The sequence below is a fragment of the Microtus ochrogaster genome, linkage group LG4 (genome assembly GCF_000317375.1).
Source record: "Microtus ochrogaster isolate Prairie Vole_2 linkage group LG4, MicOch1.0, whole genome shotgun sequence".
NCBI lineage: Eukaryota > Metazoa > Chordata > Mammalia > Rodentia > Cricetidae > Microtus > Microtus ochrogaster.
This window is the reverse complement of record NC_022030.1, coordinates 3,229,900-3,251,578: the sequence shown is the minus strand read 5'-3', so window position 1 is coordinate 3,251,578 and position 21,679 is coordinate 3,229,900. Positions and strand designations below refer to the sequence as shown.

At 39.9% G+C, this 21,679-nt stretch overlaps 1 protein-coding gene across 1 annotated transcript in view; it reads left to right on the top strand.

Annotated features, from left to right (window-relative positions):
• The window catches only part of Moxd1 (monooxygenase DBH like 1), an 80,724-nt gene extending 59,343 nt beyond the window's left edge, over positions 1–21,381 (top strand). The window contains exons 7-12 of the mRNA XM_005360916.3: positions 1,576–1,742; positions 2,738–2,929; positions 5,198–5,257; positions 8,429–8,571; positions 19,161–19,329; positions 19,800–21,381. Coding sequence (XP_005360973.1) covers positions 1,576–1,742; positions 2,738–2,929; positions 5,198–5,257; positions 8,429–8,571; positions 19,161–19,329; positions 19,800–19,964 — 896 coding nt within the window. The 3' untranslated portion in view covers positions 19,965–21,381. The remainder of the gene's footprint in view (positions 1–1,575; positions 1,743–2,737; positions 2,930–5,197; positions 5,258–8,428; positions 8,572–19,160; positions 19,330–19,799) is intronic.
• Positions 21,382–21,679: the final 298 nt, after the last annotated feature.

Sequence of the window (21,679 nt, the reverse complement as noted above, 5' to 3'; positions counted from 1 at the left end):
CTCCCTCTCTGTGATTGTATATGCAGACAAAAGCTTCATTTTGGATACCTTCCTCAATTGCCCACCACCTCATCCTTTGAGACAGGATGTGGGGGTTTGGAGAAGAATGGCGCCCATAGGCGCCTTGAATACTTGCTCCCCAGTTGGTGGACGCATGCTAAAAAGGGAACTCAGGACATCCTCAAGCTTGCAGATCAAGTGCTTCATCAAGGGAGCCACCCCCAGCCCTAAACACGTTTCTTCCTAGTTGTTCATATGAAATAGTTACTGCCACCCCTCACACTGAAAACTACTGGCAATTTGTTGTTTGATAGGCTATCCACAAGTGTACTAAAGAAATATCTACGATGAGAAACTGGATGAGAGAGGTAGCTATGAGGATATGCACTTGGTTTCTGAATTTACTCATACCATTTTCCCAAAGCAAAAACACTTAGGAGATTCACTGTGCATTCGCCAATGAAAGCAATCTTAATTATTTTAATTCACATTTTTTTTCCCAGTAAACACCAAACATCAACTATGTGCTTGTTCTGGGCTTAAAGATGAATGTGAGTGAAAAAGATATTCTCTCACTCATAGAAGTTATAGTCATGGCAGTGTATACTGGTGCATGCCTGTAATTCCAGCACTTGGGACCTGGTAGAAAAGGATTGTCTGTTCGAAGCCAACTCAGTCTGCATAGTGAGACCCTGATGTGAAACAAAACAAAATGACACAAATGAAAGTTATGGTCTTGTATGGAAGAGAAACAACTAAAATAACACCACGTTTCTACCAATCGATACAAAAGAGGGTGTATCTGATAGTACAAGAGTATTTAATTGTTGACCTAATTAAGTCAGGAGGATGCCATGGTAGACTGTCAAAGTTTTCCTTGTAAAAGCAGATTCTTCATAGGTATATGTCGTGGTACCTCTGGGAAGGGTTTCAATTAATTAAAATTAATTACAGGCTTATAGTATCTGTGTCATGTATTCTCCCTCCTGTCAGCAACATGTCATAGCAAAGAATTTGTTATTCATCTTTTAACCCCACAATACCCACCATGTAACTGTTCATGCGTCAGCCCTTAGCAGCTGTTCAATGAGTTTGTTAAGGACGAAGAGAATGTTAGCAAACTGTACAGAGGTAAGCTTTAGTAGTTTGCTCTATCCGAAGATGATTTCTAAGCTGAATGGTTTGTACCTATAAGTAAGAGGAGAATGTCACCCCAAATCAATATAAAATAAAACTTCTGGACTTATTTAATCTTATGATGAATGACTTTAAAAGTTTTGTTCTTCCCTTGTGTTAGAGAATTGTGGAAAATGTCCGCTAGATAACTCAAGCATACACCCCCCCGCCCCCCAGCATGTGGCATGGGTCTATGGTACTTATAGACAATATGGTGACTTTTGTTCTAGTTTCTGTTCACAAAGCTAATTTTTGTCTTCGAGTTATTTCTGTTTGTATTCCTTTTTCTTGTGAGATTTTAATTTCCATTAAATCAATCCATAAATGGTCCATTTCAAAGGACCGTGAAAACTCCTCTTAAAGTATCCCCGTTCTCTTTGTCATTTGCTGTTGTTGCAGGCTTGATAGACAGTTCCGGGTTGAGGTTTTTCCATACCACGGACATAAGGAAATACGATGCAGGAGTGATTGAGGCCGGCCTCTGGGTGAGCCTCTTCCATACGATCCCTCCAGGGATGCCCGAATTCCGTTCCGAGGGTCACTGCACACTGGAGTGCCTAGAGGAGGTGAGCAGTGCCACAGTCTACTAATTGCCATCCCCAGCTTAGACACTGAGTTCTGAAAGTTTCCATGCACGTTTATTATGCTTTCAATACTGGCATCTTGGACAGCCACCGGTGTAATCCCAATAGGATATTTGGCTGCCTCTTCTAAATCTTGAAGGCTGGAAGAGAAGAATGATGGATGGCAGAATAACCAAGGTGTTTTCTCCTTTCTCGGTTGTTTTTGTTCCTACTTCCTTTGGGCATTTGATGACTTTTCTTCCTTCATGTAGTTTCTTTTTCCTTTCCCAATTTTACATGTTATTCCCATACTTTTCCACTATTCACTTTGGCTTTTCTCTTTTCCTCTGCTTTTTAATTTTCTTCTTTCAGGAAGAACAAGCAATGCAAAGTACATGGTGCAGAAGGGAAACTGGAACCTTGTAGGCATTTCATGACTACTCTCATTAACAGGTTTTCTCTTGAATCAAAGCCTTTCATTCAATGTGGATCATATTTCTGAAATATGGGATTCTGCAAGCATTTACTGGCGAAGCAGAAAGATTATGTTCAGCCAAGCCACTTAGTCACCCCCCCCCATTAAATCACCATGACAACACATATTAGCTGTCGAACCAGGGTAAATCATTTCATTCCACTGGGGAAGATGTTCTTTTCTATCTGGGAACAGGTTCTCCTTTTGAGAGGTTACATTTTCCCTTTAGCGACCTGCAACTGTCGCCTTCACTGGGGATGGTTTGTCTCTTCACAGACCAATGGCAGTGAAGAGAAAGCTAAGTTCACTGTGGCCTGGTACCTTCCCCTTCCTTCTCCTGGCAAATGGTGAGCACGAAGACAGTAGTCAACAATCCACATTCAAAGTGGATTTGGCAGCTCGAGCTTTCACTGAAATTGCTTCATCTTTGTGTGTGTGTGTGTGTCAATTGAACCTCAAGTATGCCTGAACTGTCTGAGCATGCCTCCCATGGGCTGATCGGGTCCTCCTCGCTGTCCCGCAGGCCCTGGGAGCAGAGAAGCCAAGTGGGATCCATGTGTTCGCAGTTCTTCTCCACGCTCACCTGGCAGGCAGAGGCATCAGGCTGCGTCATTTTCGCCATGGGGAGGAAATGCAGTCGTTGGCTTACGATGATGATTTCGACTTCAATTTCCAGGAGTTTCAGTATCTGAAAGAAGAGCAAACAATCTTACCAGTAAGCATGCATGCTCTTTGTCAGAAAATGTTGTGTCTTGAGGCTGATCTCCCAGGATGCAGTAGGGATCCTGCTAGCCAAGAGAATTGCTCATCAAGTTCATATTCTTGAAGCCACCCACTGTGGGTGTTGCATACATCAGAGGGAATGCGTTTGATCTGCTTCCCAAACTGGAAATTCACTTCTCTTAGCATCCCCTGGAGGCAATGCAAGCTCTTGATTAAAGAAAGAAACAAAACAAAACAAAACAAAACCAAGCAACCAAAGGGTTCAGATTCCAATCCCTGACTAGTGATTCTTTGGGTTACAATTACGATAATGGTGAAATTGCACGTTATGGTAGATTGAGGAGGGGACACATTTTATCAGTTTCATTTTCATGAAGAATGAACCGAGCGATAATTCTTCCTTTAGAAGAGCAGGGCTGGAGAAATGACTCAGTGGTTAAGAGTCTTGCTGCGCTATCAAGAGGACTTGTGTTCAAGTCCTCAGCAACCTTGAAGAAATGATACAGCCCTGAATACCTGTGACTGGCATGTTGAGGGGCAGAGATGGGAGGAAGCTCAGTGGCCACCCAGGATCTGTGATTGCACACGTGTACGTGTATGAGTGCATACACACACAAACCCAAGGGAAGGTATCAGACATAGTTAACTATTCTTTGTTTTATGAACCAATTATGTAGCAGTTCTTTGGGTTATGGTGTCCGAAGAGAATTGTATGTCTTACAATAGTGAAACCTTTTACTTTTTTTTCTTAATTTCTTGATGCATTGTCTCCCTTCAAATGTTATCTTATACTCATTGGACTCAATAGTCATACAATTTCCAAGCCTTATATAAGAGTATTAAACGTTAAATATTTACACAATTTGTGAAAATGACAGCGACATATCTCTAGGTGAGTGAGGCTTGCAGGAGAATTCTTTGAATGAAGTGAACTGTCCGGAAAAAGACAAAATGTTGGAAGGAAGTGTGAAAAGCAGAAGTAGCTAATGAAGAGAAAGGGGGCCTTTATTTTTAAATGATCACATTTTCCTCATCACTCTGACTCACTACACTGTGACGGCATAAACGAATGGCGAACAGAATTAGCCAGGCAAGCTCAATGTAATATATTCAGCTTTAATAAGGGGAGAACTTACAAAGCCAAGGTTCCAGCAAAGAGCAGGAAACAAAAGGAACAAACAAGCGCACATGGATGGTTTTATAAGCTATTTGGGGCCGCGAGGCAAACACACCCCCCAAACAAGGTGGTTGGTTGAGATTCCCTTCACTACACCTTTTAGAAATTTTTATATACCTTGAGAGATGTAAGCTATCTTGAGAAAGAGTGATCTGGTGTGATTCTTTCTACACTACACTTTGTCTCATTGTGTTCGTCTCATGACTGGCTATTCTAGCGCATCGCTTTCTAACAAGTGCGCTCTGATTAGGGCCATATTCAAGCTGAGAGACTGATCTTCAGGAGCACTGAGGGGAACCAAAGGGCTAATGCAAGAGATGCCAGCCTCCAGCCCGTGAAGAGTTGTTCCACGCACTTAATAGGATGCTTCTTTTTCTCCTTCTTCTCTTAGACCCTGAGGATTAAACTCAGGCTGTTAGACTTGATAGCATGAACTTTTATCCACTGAACCATCTTACTGGCCCTTTAAATCTGCTCTCGAAAGTTAGGTTCTCATACAGTTTGTGAAATGACGCCAGCAGAAATATCTACATGGCGGGAAGCTATAAAAATGTCATCATTCTTCATGTCGGCTGTAATGTTCAAAAAGTTGAAAAAAAAACACTAACATAATAAATTACTAATAATTTCTAAGGAAAGGAGAACATCACTAAAGAGCTTTAGGGGTGATCACGGGTGCAGAAGTAATCACAATTAGGATCTTGACTACTATTTCATTACATGTTAATCTCTACTAAAGAACGAATACTAATTATATCATCAAATCTCCTCCAAAGAGCTGTGCAAAGTAAGTACTATTTTTAATCTCTGTGCTCAGATGAAAAAATTGCATCCGGATTGTTCAGTTTGTCTGGCTAGAATACTGGAGAGTCTGGTCTGAATTTAGAGAGTCCTCTTGTTTGCTTTCTTGTGGATTACGCTAACACACTACGGTTAAGCATTTCAACATCTTCTGAATCAAACTGCCTGATGCTTTCTCATGCAGTAACTATAAACTGCTGATCTAACAATTAGACAGATTAGATGGATTATATAGACAAAAGGGCATCAACTCTAACCTGAAGGTACTTGCTTTTGTTTCAGGGAGATAACCTCATTACTGAATGTCGGTACAACACCAAGGACCGATCTGGGATGACTTGGGTAAGAAAATATTATTCTTAAAGTTCATTTAAAGAGAGGAAGGAATGACCTTTGATTTTGAAGTTGAGAAGTCCATTCCTATCTTGAAACAAAACTCTGAAGGTCTTCATGAAGCATCATAGAGGGGAAACAAGAGCTGCGTTAGTGTCTTACCAGACTTCAAAAACCTGGTAGCACTACAGAAAAGACTATACTGTAATTTACTGGTGCTTTGGGAAAGCTATGCCTCCTTATCTTCATCCTCATCAAACAGACAAGGCCCTAACTAGTCTCTACATTACTTGGGTCTGCCTGGGTGTTCACTTATTCACTTAGATAAATCCAGACTTCCAAAGGAACAACGAAGCACATTAACTCAGAGCTTTCGACCCAAACAGACGTCTAGTCCCAACAGATTTACTGGGGACTTCTGCCAAACTCTCAGGAAATAGATATTTCACGCCTTGCTTGGTTTCTGCAAAGAACACAAGTAGACATCATCTCCCACCAGCTTGTTTTATTAAGAGAACACAATCTTCACTCCAAAGCTATATACAAAGGCACGAACTAGGCCAATATACTGACTGTTTGGAAAAATACCGACTGATTGTATTCTGTTTTATAAATCTGTTATAAGTGGTTTGGGTTCAGATTGAGAATATAAAGTTGAAAAATCAGAAAATACATCCTGATAATTAAGAGACTGAAGGAAAAAGATATGGCTTATCTTAAACAATCAGAGAAAAACTTCCTAAAACCCTTAAGCCTAGGAGAAAGAAAAAGGTAGTAGCCAGGACTAGAAAGGAACTGCCTTACCTGGATCAATGACATATCTAGATCAAAGTTAGCTATGATCAAATCTGTAGCTGATCTTAAATCCAATGTTAAAATCTTTCTTCACATTTGTGAAGAATGCAGGGTCACTTTTTATTACTGCCTCTGTTGGGTGTTGTGTTGAAAGGTCATGGTGCCTCTTGGCAAAGAATGAACAAAGGACTCTAAGGACCACAAAGGAGAAGGTGAGACAGCAAAATACACCCAAGCTCCCCAAGTTTATATTTAACCCTAATGGCAGTTTACTGTCAAAGAGCAATCTCAAGGTTAAATAATTGAAAATAAGAAGTTACATAGACACAAAATCCAACATTAGACATGCTTAATCTTGTAGATAAAAATATAAATATTTGTATGAGACAGTAAATGACAGCTAAAGAAATTAAGAGACACTGTCTTCATGGACAGTATGCTCAAAGTATGCTACACATTTATACAAAATACCCCTGTTAAACTCAGTACAGCATACAAATTAATGTACAGCAATAAAATTTTTTTAAAATTAATAAAACTTAAAAAGGAAAAACTAAAGAAAAGGAAGTGGTCTGTAAATTCATGCAATTCCAGTAAAAGTAATTCAGGGAAATTTCATTATTTGGGGGGGGATTGGTATGCTAATTAATAAACCTTTGCCTAGTCACCACTAAGATCCTCTCTTGCTTTATTTCTTATAAAAATAATGTTTGCTGTTTTAGCTCTTCCTGCATTAAAAGTAAACTTGTTGGAGCGAAGGTCAAGAATAGGAAAGACTGCTGGAGAGAGTGAGGTGGGGGGTGAGCTAAAGCAAGCCTTGCTTTGCAGCTGTGGTGACTGATCCAGGGTGGTGTGGGCTCTCAGAATCCCTGCAACAAACCCGCTGACCCTATGCCTGGAAATGTGGCTGCAGATAGACAGATAAGTGAGGAAGGATGCTGGCGTGACCAACTGCCTATAATAAGAAAAAGAAATGTCTTTTTATAAGTATCCTTCTGTTATTTGGATCAATCTTATCAATTAGTTTTACAATTCACTAAGTCATAGCGAATGTGCAGTTGAACTCGTCTTGTGGCCCTTCATCTCCTGAACTCCCGTTAGTCTGGGTTTCCTGTTCCTAGGGCCGCTCTTGAACTCTTCCCCCAGTTTGGCCGTATTTTCCTTTAGTTACTTGACTGTTACCGCCTTTGCTAAATCCACCATCTGTTTCTCCTCACAGTTTGTCACTAGTGACTTCTTGAGCAAAAATAACAGTTCATTGTTTCATTAATAATTTTTGGTTGAAAGCTGGACAGAGCAACTCAAGATTCTTTAGATACTTGAAGTTTTGATTAAAATACAGTGGAGAAATTGCCATACCGATATCCAAAGGGGCTGTTCCAGCTTGCACTCCCATCAGCAATGCAGAAGTGTTCTCTTTACCCCACAACCTCTCCAGCATAAGTTGTCATCAGTGTTTTTGATCTTGGCTATTCTTAAAGGTGTAAGATAGAATCTCAGAGTTGTTTTGATTTGCATTTCTCTGATGACTAAGGATGTTGAGCATTTCCTTTAATGTCTTTTAGCCATTTTAGATTCCTCTATTGAGAGTTCTCTGTTTAGGTCTGTGGTCCATTTTTTTTATTGGATTATTTGTTCTTTTGATGACAAATTTCTTGAGTTCTTTATATATTTTGGAGATCAGACCTCAATATTACCTACTTATACTTAGAAGGTACTGCCCATGGCCACCGTAGCACATAGCTGCTGATATTTACATACTAAAATAATATAGAAAATTCAGTTTTGCTGAGAAAACACTCTAACAGTACCTTGGAGGTGGAGGCAAGAGGATACTGAGTTCAAAAAACAGCCTGGGCTCCATGAGACCCTGCAAGCCTAAATAATTCCATCCAACTGTTTTGTAACATGTAGGCATCACCAGGAACTTCTGAAATGTCTACTGTGACAGAAGTTTGTGTCAGATAATAGAACTCTTATGGACTTTAATAGATTGTCTAAGAAAAGCACCCTTTAAAGAAAGAGAAATAATACTAATTTTTAATATTTCAATATTTTTGAAAGTTAAGAGTCCTTTAAGTTAACAATTTTCAAGACATCTACTTGAGATGCAGAGGCATAAGGCCAACCCTAGTAACATAGTGAGAGCCCATAATAAAGATTTTTAAAAAGAGACTTGGGCTAGAGTTTAGTGGTTTTTCCACCAACTATGAGACCTGAATTTGATCCTCAGTATCACAAGAAATAATAATGAGTGTTTGCTTGTGAATGATAAAGACCCAATGTATTTCCGAGCTGGGGATCTGCACGACACTGTCAATTTTGTGTCCTGTGTGTGTGAGAGCTGGGAGAAACATTATGAAATAAATCATCTCCACTTTTCAGGGAGGATTAAGCACCAGGAACGAAATGTGTCTTTCATACCTTCTTTATTATCCAAGAATTAACCTGACCCGCTGCGCCAGCATCCCAGACATCATGGAACAGCTGCAGTTTATCGGCGTGAAGGAGATCTACAGACCCGTCACGTGAGTGGCAGTGGGTTTTAGGCTTCCAAGAGAGGGTCACCTCTCCATACTGTGACATTATGGGCTATTCTACGTGCTGCTCTTTCTAGTTGCTTGGAAACTGGGAGAGTGAGTGAGCGTCTTGGTTGCTCTGTTTAAGTCCTTCCACAATACCCTGGGGATCACTGATGACTAGGAAGACCTAAAGGATCCAGCCTTTAGCTGGATAAAGTTCTTGCAGGGAAAAGATACAAAGGGAAATAAACAATGGAAAAGGCAAAGTTCAGAGAACCCAGTCTCCCAGCGGCCTGTCCAGGTAGCCACAGGGAGTACACATCCAGTTGGGATTATATCCCCGAAGGGATTTCTCCTAGAAGCGTTCCACAGAGCCGCTGTGCCTGGGCTTCTTACTGGGGATGCTCCTGCAGTGCTGTCTGCCTGATGCATGACGATTTGCAGACTTGACAGTAAAAAGCAGGTGTTCAGTACGAAGCACATTGACTATCATGCTGAGCCTTCTGATACGTTAGAGTAAGTTTCCTACCATTCTAGGAGACTGCCAACTATTGAAGTTGATAGCCCATAGCCCAAAGTGAACCTTGCGCTCAGACTTTAGACAGGGCCTTCCTGCATGATTTGGGTCGACTTCAAGTTGGCGATCTTCCTGCCTCTTCCTCCCAGGTGCTAGGATTCTGGATGTGTTCCTCCACGTGTAGCTAAGAAGTGGGTGTTTGTGAAGAGCAGTTTCAGGCCTGCTCTGTAAACACAGCATGACTGCATATCATAGAATCCAGTATAATTAAATACGAAGGCTTTTCTTCCCCTCTTAAGGTTATTATATTCTAGAGATTTGGGGGATGTAATAGACAAACAGATGGACGTTAAATTTTAAATAGTAGTGGTTTATAAAACAGCAAAAATAAGGAAGGGAATGAGCAACTTTGCCAAGGGTCAAAACCTTTCTGAGATGGTGACATCTGAGCAGGGACCCACAGGCTGAGGAGCCAGGGACAGAAAGATAGCAAATGTATTATTTGCAGAGAAAAGAGAGTGATGTGTGTCATGATTCTGCTGGGTGTAAGAATGAACAAGACAATGCCTTTGTCGGGAGCAGAGTGGAGTGTGGGTAGTCAGAAGTAGCCTGGGCCACAGCGGCCATTATGAGAAGTGCAGAAAGAAACCACTATGGGACAGAAGCAAAGTCTGTTTGGCTACAGTGAGAAGAAAGGACCACAGGAGAGTAAGATATGACAAAAGTACTGATCAAGAAATTACTGTGACTGTCCACTGAAAGCCAAGGGCATCTTGCATGACATCATGCTAAGGATGGTGCAGGAGATGCTGAAAAAAAAGTGTGGGTTCTCTGGGATCTTGGTACAAAGCACAATGGTTGGTGGGAATTCATAGATTGTGTAATTTGCATTAACAGGAAGACCTTTCTGAGAATTTGGACTTTCATAAAGAAAAAGACTGATGCAATTAGATAAAAATATGCACAGGTTTTTGAGAGTGTTTTTAAGAACAGGATGAAAAACATTTAATGAAGACATGATAAAATACAGATAGTCAAAGAAAGTATAATCTCTGTTCTAAATAACACAAGGATTAGAAATTGTAAACTGCTTTCTTGTTCATTATGTGGATATACGCTTTCCCCTGTTCCTTTTCACGCCATGCTGTGACCATGAGAGCAGAAGGCATAGTCCAGTTCTCACTAAATACCGATCACAAATGCCTGTGTGAATTGAGTAGCAGTTACTAAGTGTGCTCACATGCATGATTTAGTTTAACCTACTTGTACATAATTCCAGTTGCTAGAGCAGGACATCGAGCTGCAGTGCTGCTATAGAGGAGAAAGCAGAAACTGCATCTAGGAATCTATTCGACACTGAGCAGTATATTCATAAATGGGAGAATTAGGGTTCACAGTTCAACATACCTGTCACTATCTATACATGAAAGAGCTTCCTGAAAGCTCACATCTTCCAAAATGAAAGTGTGAAGTAATTAGACAAAAGTACATAGGATTAATGTGTTATTAATAGACATCAAAACAACATATAAAATGTGATTTTAAAAAACACTAGGATGAGGGCAATGAGGAGCATCAATGGGCAAAGGCACTTATTACCAGGCAATTGAGAACCTAAATTTAATCTCTGGAAACATAAGGGTATGGTTTGTTTAAATATTTGGATGATTGGATTTTGGCACATACGTGCGTGTCTTTGTATGTGTTCATGCATGCATGTTGATGCATTGCAATGCTGGAGATCAGACTCGGAGCCTGGCACATGGTAGGCAAGGGATGCACCATTGACTTATACCTCTAGCTTACCAAATATTCATATCATATCGCTCCTTACTTCAAGTCCATTTTTCTCTTTAGAATGCATTCTACACTCTTAACAGGAAATTTCCTAATTGTGTGTTTATTAACAAAAATGTGAAAACTACATAGCTGTATGTTTACAAATGAATGGACGCACCTTGCTCCATCCTTTATGCTCACCTTGGAATGAGCGTCTCTCCAGATTCCTCTCACTGCCTGATAGGTTTCTTTAGTGTCCCTTACTTCTAGCTCCCCCAGAAATGCTATATTTGAGTTCTTACCACTTAGAATGGAAGAAAAAATTACTTTCCAAAACAAGGTTAGCTGTGGGCTATCATTACCCAGAAAAATAGTATTTCATTTCCTTGTATTATATCTATATTTTCTAATCTATTTAGAATTTTCCCCAGATTATTTTTTCTTTTTTAAGCAAATGTTTTCTTTTTAGGAGGAAGAGACTGAGCTACAGTGTTTTACACATGACAATCCTCCTGCCTCTTGCTCTGTAGTCTGTCAGTGATGCTCTGCTTATCTTTTATACTGCTCTATAACTTCTACTTGAGGTTTTAATCATTCAATTAAATTCATTAAATCCACATTATTAATCAAAATAAACTGCAAGAGGGGACGTTGTCTATAACTTTATCCAGTTTCATTGGTTCCCACTTTGTTCTGAGTTCAGCTTTCCTGTATTTTTAAAGACTTGCTTTTATTGTGTTTAATTATGTGTATGGGGGAGGATATGTGCATATGGGTATAGTTTCTCACAAAGGCCACAGGTGTCAGGACCTTGGAGCTGGAGCTATAGGCAGTAGGGAGCTGCCATGCGTGGGTGCTGGGAATTGAACTTATGTCCCCTAGAGAGGCGATACATACTCTTAACCACTGAGCAATCTCCATAAACCCCTTTAATTTATATTTTATGAGTCTTTTATAAGTTGTGCCATGTGATTTTCTTTAGCCTTGTGGTTTCATGGTTCCCATCTCATTTCTTGCTTATTCTGAGGGCTTCTGTCCAAAACCTCATCAAACATATTTGAACCTAGGCTTTCTTCTTGCCACACTGCAGCTGGGGTATTAGATGAGTCATTTTCTGCACACATATTTTGAGAGGAAAGGGTTGTAGGGTGGGACTGGCTGCTCCCTGGTTGAATGTGTGCGTTGTCTGGGCTGTGGATTTATTACTACTGTTGGAAGCCACTGTCTCTCTGCTGGGCTGAATCATTTTTATGGAGGGACGTGTTGGCCTTGGACAGGGATGTCCTGTCTCTTGCTACCCTGGAGACTGCCTTCTGTCTAGGAGAGTCCATCTGGCTGTGTTCCTTTCAGTCTTTCTCCAGGGTTGTGCATTACTGAGAGAGTAAAAATTCATTAATATTCATTAACAATCAGGTATGACGTCATGCTGCATCTTGTTTTTGTTTTCTTCTTGTTTATGTGCTTACAGCTAATGTGTTTACCCTTATGTCAATTGCTTGGGAACATAATTTAAAATTAATAATAATAATTTGAAGGCATTTATTTAAATGTAGTCTCAGAAAATTTCATTAATATCACACTTATCCTACCTGATCATAACATAAAGAGGTCTGGCAATCCCTCCTCCTTAAAGTTCTGGGAAGCTGAAAATCTGCTATATGTCATTATATGTTAATTTTTTTTGCATTTTATATAAGTGCGGCTATCACATGTGCTTTTGTGTCAGGTTCCTTTATTAATAGTGATTCTGAGATTCATCTGTATTTGTGGCTGTTTTATTCAATACCTTTTCCTTGCCAAGTAATATTCCCCTGGGCCGATCACTTCCTAAAGGCTCATCACTGTGGAAATACAATTTCAGTGAGATGCAAACATTCAGACCACAGCAAGGGGTACTAGGACCAAGCCTGGCCTGACTTTTTCCAGTCCATCATTCTGTTGTTTGGCATGTTTCAATCCCAGAGTACTCTACAGTTAATCAGAAGTACAGAAAGAAAGTTCCCTTAAGTTATTTATGAGTGTGTCTGTGTGATTCTTTTTACTTTTACAATTTACTTTTCCTGTCTTGTTAAGTTGAATCATTTGTTTTCTTATTGGATTATAAGAGCTCTTTTTGTTGTGGATATTCATCTTATGTTAGACACTGAACCATGGATAATGTCTCTCAGTCTATAGCTTTATTTTAACTGTTTTCTGAGGTTCCTTCTATCATTTCGTGTCTTGCTTTGATTTTTTGAAATCCCCTTCAAGAAGTCTTTGCAAGCTATACATTGTAAATATTTTCCTCTCTGGGACTTTAAAGTTTAACTTTTACATTTAGAGTGATGATTTATTTTGAATAGATTTTTCTTATAGCACAAGGCAAATTCAAAACAAATTTGTTTTTCAAATAAATATCAAGAACCATTTGGTGAAAGAAAACTGCTTTAAGTTTTTTATATTATTTATTTAGGTTATAAGGGTGTGTGTGTGTGTGTGTGTGTGTGTGTGTGTGTGTGTGTGTGTGTTTAGGACAACTTGCAAGAGTCAGTTATTCCTTTCCACCATGTGGTCCCTAGGGATAGAATTCAGGTTGTCAAGCTTGGTGGCATTTACCTGCTTAGCCATCTTGCAGGCCTGAAAGCTGCAAATTTAGAATTTTTGTTGCACAGCCATTTGACCATATGCTGACTCTGGCCTGGGCTGCATTAATGGCTGTGTTCATGGGTTTACTTTAGCACACATTTGATCTTTAAAGTCTTAGAGGAAGCCTTTAAATAGGAGAATACAGTCTGCAAACCCCCAGTTGCCATCATCCCTTCCCAAATTAATTTTATTGTCTAGGCTCATTATATTTTCACATATAAGATTAAGACAATTTAGTCAAATTTTTAAAGCAAACACCCAAACAAAACTCTTTAAAAAAAAAAAAAAACAAAACCTCTGATGGGAAACATTACAGAAAGCTCAGGATATGCAAAGGAACCCATCAGCCACCAAATAAAAACCAGACATTCCCAATTAGCAATCTATCAGCCCCTGCTTCTGTCCCTGAACAAGAAGCTTGAAAACAAGCAACCAAGCCAACATCAAGACCGAGGGAAAGTTATATGAGTTATATGGAGTCCCCAGATCAACTGGAAAGGACGGACATGTTAGCCGTAGGAAATCTACTCCATGAACATAGTACACTCCACACACTGGAGCATTTCCTCATTTTCCTCAGCAGTTTTGAGGGTAGTTTTCCTTACAGCTTTTAGTATGGATGGTTTTCATCTGTTTTGTTACTAGTATTTATATTTTATGTTTCAATACCTTTGTGTGCTAATTTTAAAAACTGTCTCTCTCCAGTTTCCAGATCCTAGTGTTTTTCTAGTTTGTCTTTAGATTCAGGTTCATCTTTATATACCTGTTCGTGTGCTTAGCAATTTTTGAGTATATGTTTATATTTTGTGTTGATTAGCACTATACTTTCTCTAATTCCTTAACATCCTTGTCGGTGTGATTCTAGAATGGATGTTTAGGGCCACTTTCCTTTACTACTAAGGTCTGGTCCACTCTTAGGTCTCTGAGATGGATCTCTGAGATGTCACTCGATACCTGTGACGTCAGCAAAGACTCTCTGCTCTGGCTATCTGGAACTGGAATGTGTACCAGCTCTGGGAGCTCTCAGAATCGTAGTTTTGTGCTGTTTTTTTTTTTTTCCTAAATAGTTCCCCAGTTCCTCCTTGCCTATCCTTGTACAATTTCCTCTTTAATCTAGTTGTCTCATTACGTGAGTTTAGTTACCCCTAATACAGACTTAAAGAACTCTATGTTTGATACTTCCCCGGCAAAACTCTGCTTTGAAACTTGCAGAACTTCCAGAGTCCTTTATTCTGACATTTGTCTCTTTAATTCATTGAGATTGTCGATTTATTGCTTGGAAATTCTCCTTTGCTGCATTGTGACCCAGGGCACGCTCACCGGCAGAGCTCTTGGGTGAACAGAGTGTTCAACTATGACATGTGTTCATTTCCTCCAGGGTCATGGTTTTCTCCTTCCTGTTTTCTAGTCTCCTAGCCCAGACATTCTGTTCAGCTTTGTTAACGAGTGCTGGCATTTTTCACAGTAAGTTGGTGTCTGTTACTCCACACGGCCAGGAGTGAAAGTCCATTAATGAGCATCCTGTTTGTTTTACTAATTTTTGACCATATGTTTACTTTTGTGATGGAAGGAGACTCTATAAGGCTATTCATTCAGCTGTATGGACCCGGCCCTGCTTCTTGGCTGAAGTTACCCACTTTCTCCCCACACCTCTTCCTCTTCCCAAGACCTACTCTAGCAGTAAGACCTTAGAAACAGCCGCGGGGGTTCAGGCAGACTTGAAATCTAACAACTGCGTTACTTTCTTTCACCTGGTTTTACATGATACAGGAATGCCGCTCCTAACGCCATTGCATCTTGAATGAACTGAGTTTACAAATATTATTGCTTACCTTTGGCAAAGAAAACTAAAGCACACTCTAGATTGCGGTGGGCAGCAGTAAATTTTGCTGTGTTTGTTACAAGAAAAATGTACCTCGGAATTTAAATTCGATTTACAAAGGAAAATTATCCATCAGATTTAAGGCAATATTAACACAATTTGTTCAAATCAGCCTCAGTGATTATTTATAATATCATTTTATTATAAATATATGTGTATCTTGGGTAGACATGCCCGAGATATACCATTTTAGTTTCTCTAACAGTCTCAATTCTTCCAGCTGAACCCTACCTAGTCCCAGCAATAGCAGGGATATTTGTTATTTTAACTAATTAATTTATTTATACTAATTTAATTTATCTATTTAATCCCACTCCTGTTTCTGACAGGAAGCTTAGTCCTTTTCAAACAAATAATTTGCATATTTGCTTTTGCAATGCTCCCCCCTCTCTCTCCTCAGTTCTCCAGGGAGTAACCTGAGCTGCGTTGTTAGAAAACTTGGATGGTTTTTGCTTAGAGGTGACGAAAAGGACATTTATTTCGAAGGGGAGGGACGGAAGAGAGAAGTCTGAGCCAAGAGGCTCCAAGAGGCTGCTACCGCATTTTCAGGTTCCCAGTCCTCGAGCCTCGTCTCCAACACATGAGCCATTCCTGTGGTCTTGTCTCCCTGGCTGCCCTACCAACACACGTAGTTACTGCTTTCACTATTTTGGAGCGAAATCTCCATAAATATTAACTTACTGGCTTATTATAGAATCAAAACTTTCAGAGTCAGCTCTTCAGAATGCTCACAGTGTTCACTTTGGCCGGCAAAACTGCACAAAAGTCACATTTACCACACTGATCATACCAAAGCCCTTAATAAAAGTTAAGGCGCCCCCTGGTGGTGTTTCAGGAGATTGCAGGCAGATGTTTCTTCTTCCCATCCCACCCCTGAACCGCCTCCATTTCCACTTACTAAGTTGGTTTTTCTTTTTTCAGTATAGATACCTTGTCTCTATAAAGCTAAATGTTATTTTAATAGTTAATATCCACTATCTTACACTTAAAAAAGCTAGCAGCGAATTTTAAATGGCAGAATAGGCAAATTTAAAGGGCTTCTTTCTAGCTATTTTAGAAAACATCACAGTATATTTAGTGTAATGTGATGCTGGCTGCTCCTATTACAGTACTCAGCTGTAAAGATTGTGTGAAATAATGTATTTAAGACTCCACAAAGTTATATTGGCTTTAATTAGAGGGGGGAACGAGGACGGAAGGTGGAGTTTTTTTCTATTCCAATCACCCAATCCCAAATAAACACACAGAAACCTAACTATATTATATTATATATAACTATATATAAAATAATATATCTATGTATTAACTACAGAACAGTTATGGTTTCCTATAGCTCAGGCTTATTATCAACTAGTTCTTACAACCCATCTTAAACCAACCCATCTCTAGCAATCTATACTTTGCTGCAAGGCTTTTGGTTCTGCCTGCTCTAGCACCTTGCTTCCCCAGGGGCTGCTCGCATCTCCCCCTCTAACTCCACCCTTTTCCCTCTTTATATATTTTGTTTGGATTTCCTGCCTAGCCTTATTTTGCCTTGCTATAGGCCAAAGCAGCTTCTTTATTAACCAATGAGAGTAAAGCATATTCAGAGCATACCAGGGGCTTATACCACAGCATAGAAGCCCTACTAAAATAGTACCCACTTTTCTTATTTTTCTCACTTCTTAGAACAGATAAAAAAAACAGAATTTTCAATTTTGCAACAAAAATATTACTTTTATACTCTCCACAGATTCATAAGGTTTGTATTTCTTGTTGAAGAGGTAACATCCAGGGTATCTGAGGGGGCTGTCCAGGTTAGAAAGAAGGTGGCAATAACAAGTGAACAGCGCATGAGGACTCTTTATTTAAACCGTGGATTCAGGAGCTGACCATGATTATCCGTGACTACTGGCAATCCCTAAGTCATCATTTGGGGCTGTCACGGGATCTGACACATATTGGTCACTCATGATAATCCCGTGTAACAACTGTGAATGAGTTAATGTAAAGTTTTGGATGTGTAAACAATTACACCTTTCTTTGTCTAGGAATCAATATTCTGAAGCCTGGAAGGGAAGCTGTCTCTTGAATATCTTTTCAAGCTGGCTAAGATACTTTCATGTTAGCTCTTCTTGCTTTGGCATTTAAAATCATGTGTCTTTTTTTTAAAGGTGACCATGAAAGCAGAGTATATTGGGCATGAAGCATAATTTTCTGAGTAAATTCCTTTATTTGTTTGTTTAGGTTTTTCAAGACAGGTTTCTCTGTGTAACAGCCCTGACTGTCCTGGAACTCACTCTGTAGACCAGACCAGCCTCAAACTCACAGAGGTCTACCTGCCTCTGCCCCCTGAGTGCTGGCATTAAATACACTTGCCACCACTACCCAATCAGTAAATTATTTTTTGAAGACAGAGTCACATGTAGCCTAGGCTACTCTTGAACTCAGTGTGTAGCAAAGGTTGACCCTGATCTTTTTACCCATCTCCCTGTCTCCTGAGTGCTGGGGTTATAGGCAGCTGTCACCACGAATGACTTCAGTGCAAACTTAAATCCCTGATTCAGTTCTAAATCTTTTGTGTTTATCCTCCAGCAACCAGAGCAGAACACCCTGTAGAGGCTTTTCCTCAGGGCACCGGGAAGTTTATTCCTGTCACAGTGGCTTCCACGAACCTGCATTATTCTTTCCTATGTCATTAGTAGTGTCGTCCATTCAGACACTAATACTCACTGGTTAGGCTACGATGTTAGCTGGAGTTTTCAAACCCTGGGAAAGCGTTCTGCAGCAAAGTGATTTGTCTAAAAGTTAATACCACTTGCTGGATTCCTGTGCTTTGATGGACGGCCCCACATCCATGTACATATACGCAGCATTAGCTGTACTTAGTGGGTTGCAAACAAAAGAAAGGGAAAAGACATGAACTTGGGAGGGGGTGTGTTGGGGCATGGGGTGATCATATATGTATATGATCGTATTTTGTTGTATGTGTGGTGTATGAAATTCTTAAGGACAAAGGAAGTTTGAACAAAAAGAATCTCTCTAAAAATAAAACAAACTGCCTGGCCACAAAATTTGAGCAGTGTGGGGAACTGAAAAATATAAATAAAGATTGCCTATAATTTCACCTGAGACAGTCAAAGTAAAAGTAATGACCAGTTTCATCTAAAGAAGACGGATCTCTCCTTTAAGAGCCTCTTCATTGGGGCTGGAGAGATGGCTCAGAGGTTAAGAGCACTGCCTGATCTTCCCAAGGTCCAGAGTTCAATTCCCAGCACCCACATGGTGGCTCACAACCATCTATGAGATCTGGTACCCTCTTCTGACCTGCAGTCATATATACAGGTAGAACACTGCATACAAAATTAATTAATTAATTAATTAGTTTTTTTTTTTTAAAGAGCCTCTTCATTTGTTAGCCTGAGAGCCCAGTAAGCAGTTAAGAGCTCTTGCCTTTCAGGAAACCCAGGTTTGTTTCTCAGCACACAAATGAGAGTTTGTTGCCATCCATAATGCTCCACTTTCAGGGAATTTGACCCGTGTTCCAGCCTCCCTTGGCACTAGGTCTGCACATGGTAGATATACATGTAGGCAGCCCAAGCACTCATACACATAAACTAAATACATGTAAAAAGGAAAAAGAATAAAGAAAGGCACCTATGAGTTCATAAATGCTTTATATGGAATTATTCTTCTATATAAAAAATGAGCAGGCAAGAAGTTTATGCTAGAATGTTGAAAATTACAGGAAATACAAAATGTACTCTGCTGTCACGTGATATACTGAATGCAATTGTGATTATTTAATTTCAGGACATGGCCTTTCATTATCAAAAGCCCGAAGCAATATAAAAACCTTTCTTTTATGGATGCAATGAACAAATTTAAATGGACAAAAAAAGAAGGACTCTCTTTCAATAAGCTTGTCCTTAGCCTGCCCGTGAACGTGAGATGTTCCAAGACAGACAATGCGGAGTGGTCGGTAAGCCCCGCTTTTCACCCTCCGGGAACCAGGTTGTCACAGCTGGTCTGAATCCCAAAGAGGAAACCTAGGCTTCAGATTTTCATCCATTGATCAGTGGTCTGGGTGTCCTTTCCTGCATGATCATGTCAGCTTTCTCAGAGATCATCTGAGATGATGAACGTGTGTGTGTGTGTGTGTGTGTGTGTGTGTGTGTGTGTGAGAGAGAGAGAGAGAGAGAGAGAGAGAGAGAGAGAGAGAGAGAGAGAGAGAAGGAGCTAACTAGGACTAGCATGGGCTTTTGAAACCTCAAAGCCTCCTCCCCTTAATTAAAACACTCCAACAAAGCTGCACCTTCTAATCCTTCCTAAGCAGTTCCACCAACTGGGGGTGGAGTGTTAAAATATAAGCGGTGGGGGTCATTCTCCTTCTTGCCTCAGCCTGGCTCTTACACAGCTGCTCACAGGGAATGTCTTCATTCTTTTTTTCAGATTCAAGGGATGACAGCACTACCTCCTGATATCAAAAGGCCTTATAAAGCAGAACCGTTGGTGTGTGCCATGTCAGCTTCTGCTCCTCTGCACGGCGTTTTCTCTCTCAGGTTGCTCGTGTGTTCTCTGCTTCTTGGAAGTATGATGAGCTCCCGGGGCTTGTGACTGCTGTACTTGGTGATGCTAGAGTCTGGAATCAGAGACTGCCTTTAAAGTCAGGTTAAAGACTATGTTCATGTTGGGCCCGAAGAGATGGGTGTGAAGAGCACAGAGACTTTCAGTACGCACACTCCCTTCATATTCCTCCGCAGTGTACGCGGACAATGTCACTGGGGTTCTCAAGGGTTTCCTTATAAAAGCAGATGTTCTGTGCCTATGATTAGTAAAATGAAACAGACCCAACTAAATTGCTTTGAAAGTTCAAGAAGTCAAGTAGAAAGAAAAGAATCTTTCATTTTTTTCCACATTCTGTGTTATTTCAATACCCATTGTTCAACCTGACACCCATCCTTCTTTTCATCAACAACATCAAAGGAATGCTTGTGAATTACTCTGTACTCCATCCTTCTTCCTAGTTGTAACTTGCAAGTGTGAGCACAGCCCTACTCCCTCTGACATTGCCCAGCCCCTGTGTTCTCTGTGACCTCTGACCTCAGTGCTTTTGGGTGGTACCGCTCCTGTTTCTTCACTTGTCTGAGTCTGTTGGTACCCAAATCCACATCAAAGTATCTCCCTGTCTCTGCAGTACTGCTCTGCCCAATTCTTTTTCTTAAACTCTTTAGCGTTCTTAAAAGAAAGAGATTTTGATAAATGTAGAGATGGTGGTGGCTGATTGTAGGCTAAGAAAAAAATACAGATGGCTGCAAATCCTTTGCTATGAAGGGACCTAGATGAGATTCCAAAGCAGAGCAGACAGGGTGAGCAGACAGGAAGCCAGGGGGTCTGTGAGGTTCCTCACCGCTGGGTCTTACACACTGGCTCAATCTGAATCATATTTCCTATGATAGATTTATTTTTATATTAGTTGATGGACTGACTTCCAATATAAAATTTCCACCAACTGAAGAACCTATCACTCTTTTGGTCTATTTGTACTAGCTAGTTAAATTTTGTTTTATGTCTCCTTTCCTTATCTATGTGATCCATGTTTAGATCATATCAATAAACTTTTAATGGAATTAAAGTTTTTATGGTATCATTATGTGGTCCTTGAGGGAACCAAGTGGTTGTGTACTGATGTCAATAAAAGCAGCTGAGAAACTGTATTTTTTCCACTTTAAGCCTTTTCTGTCCTCCAAACATAAGCTATATTGTCATTTAAATAAATATTATGTTTTAGAGTGTTTGCTTCTTGATTCAAGAATTTTTCAATGTGTGGAACTATTGATATATTCTGTGGTTGATTTTATTTCTTTTTTGTATGAATATTTTATATCAGAATCTATGATTTTTTTCATTGTGATATTTGCATAAGAAATATGCAAATATTACCTCAGATAACCCCTGGTTGAAGTTTCATGTTTAATTTTAATTTTACTTTGGAATTTCTGGATCTGAGGTATTAAAACCAAATGATTTCCGTGGTAAATGAAGTGGTACTATATTTATTGTCATTATTCTTGGTAAGGAACAGGAGCACATCCAACCATAAAGGAACAAAGAGTTTTGCGAGCTGGCTAGTGAGGAGCCAGGCCAGGAGAACTCTTTCCACTGCCATTGCTAACCACAAAGCTGGCATTGTTGCTCCCCAAAGGTTTTCTTATGACTATATATGGCTTTGAGGAATTACATATAGGCAGGTAAAGGTGAGATTATGTAGGGGGAATTCTGCACAGTGCTCATTAAGTCTGAAGTTATTTGATACTATACTAAGTAGACTT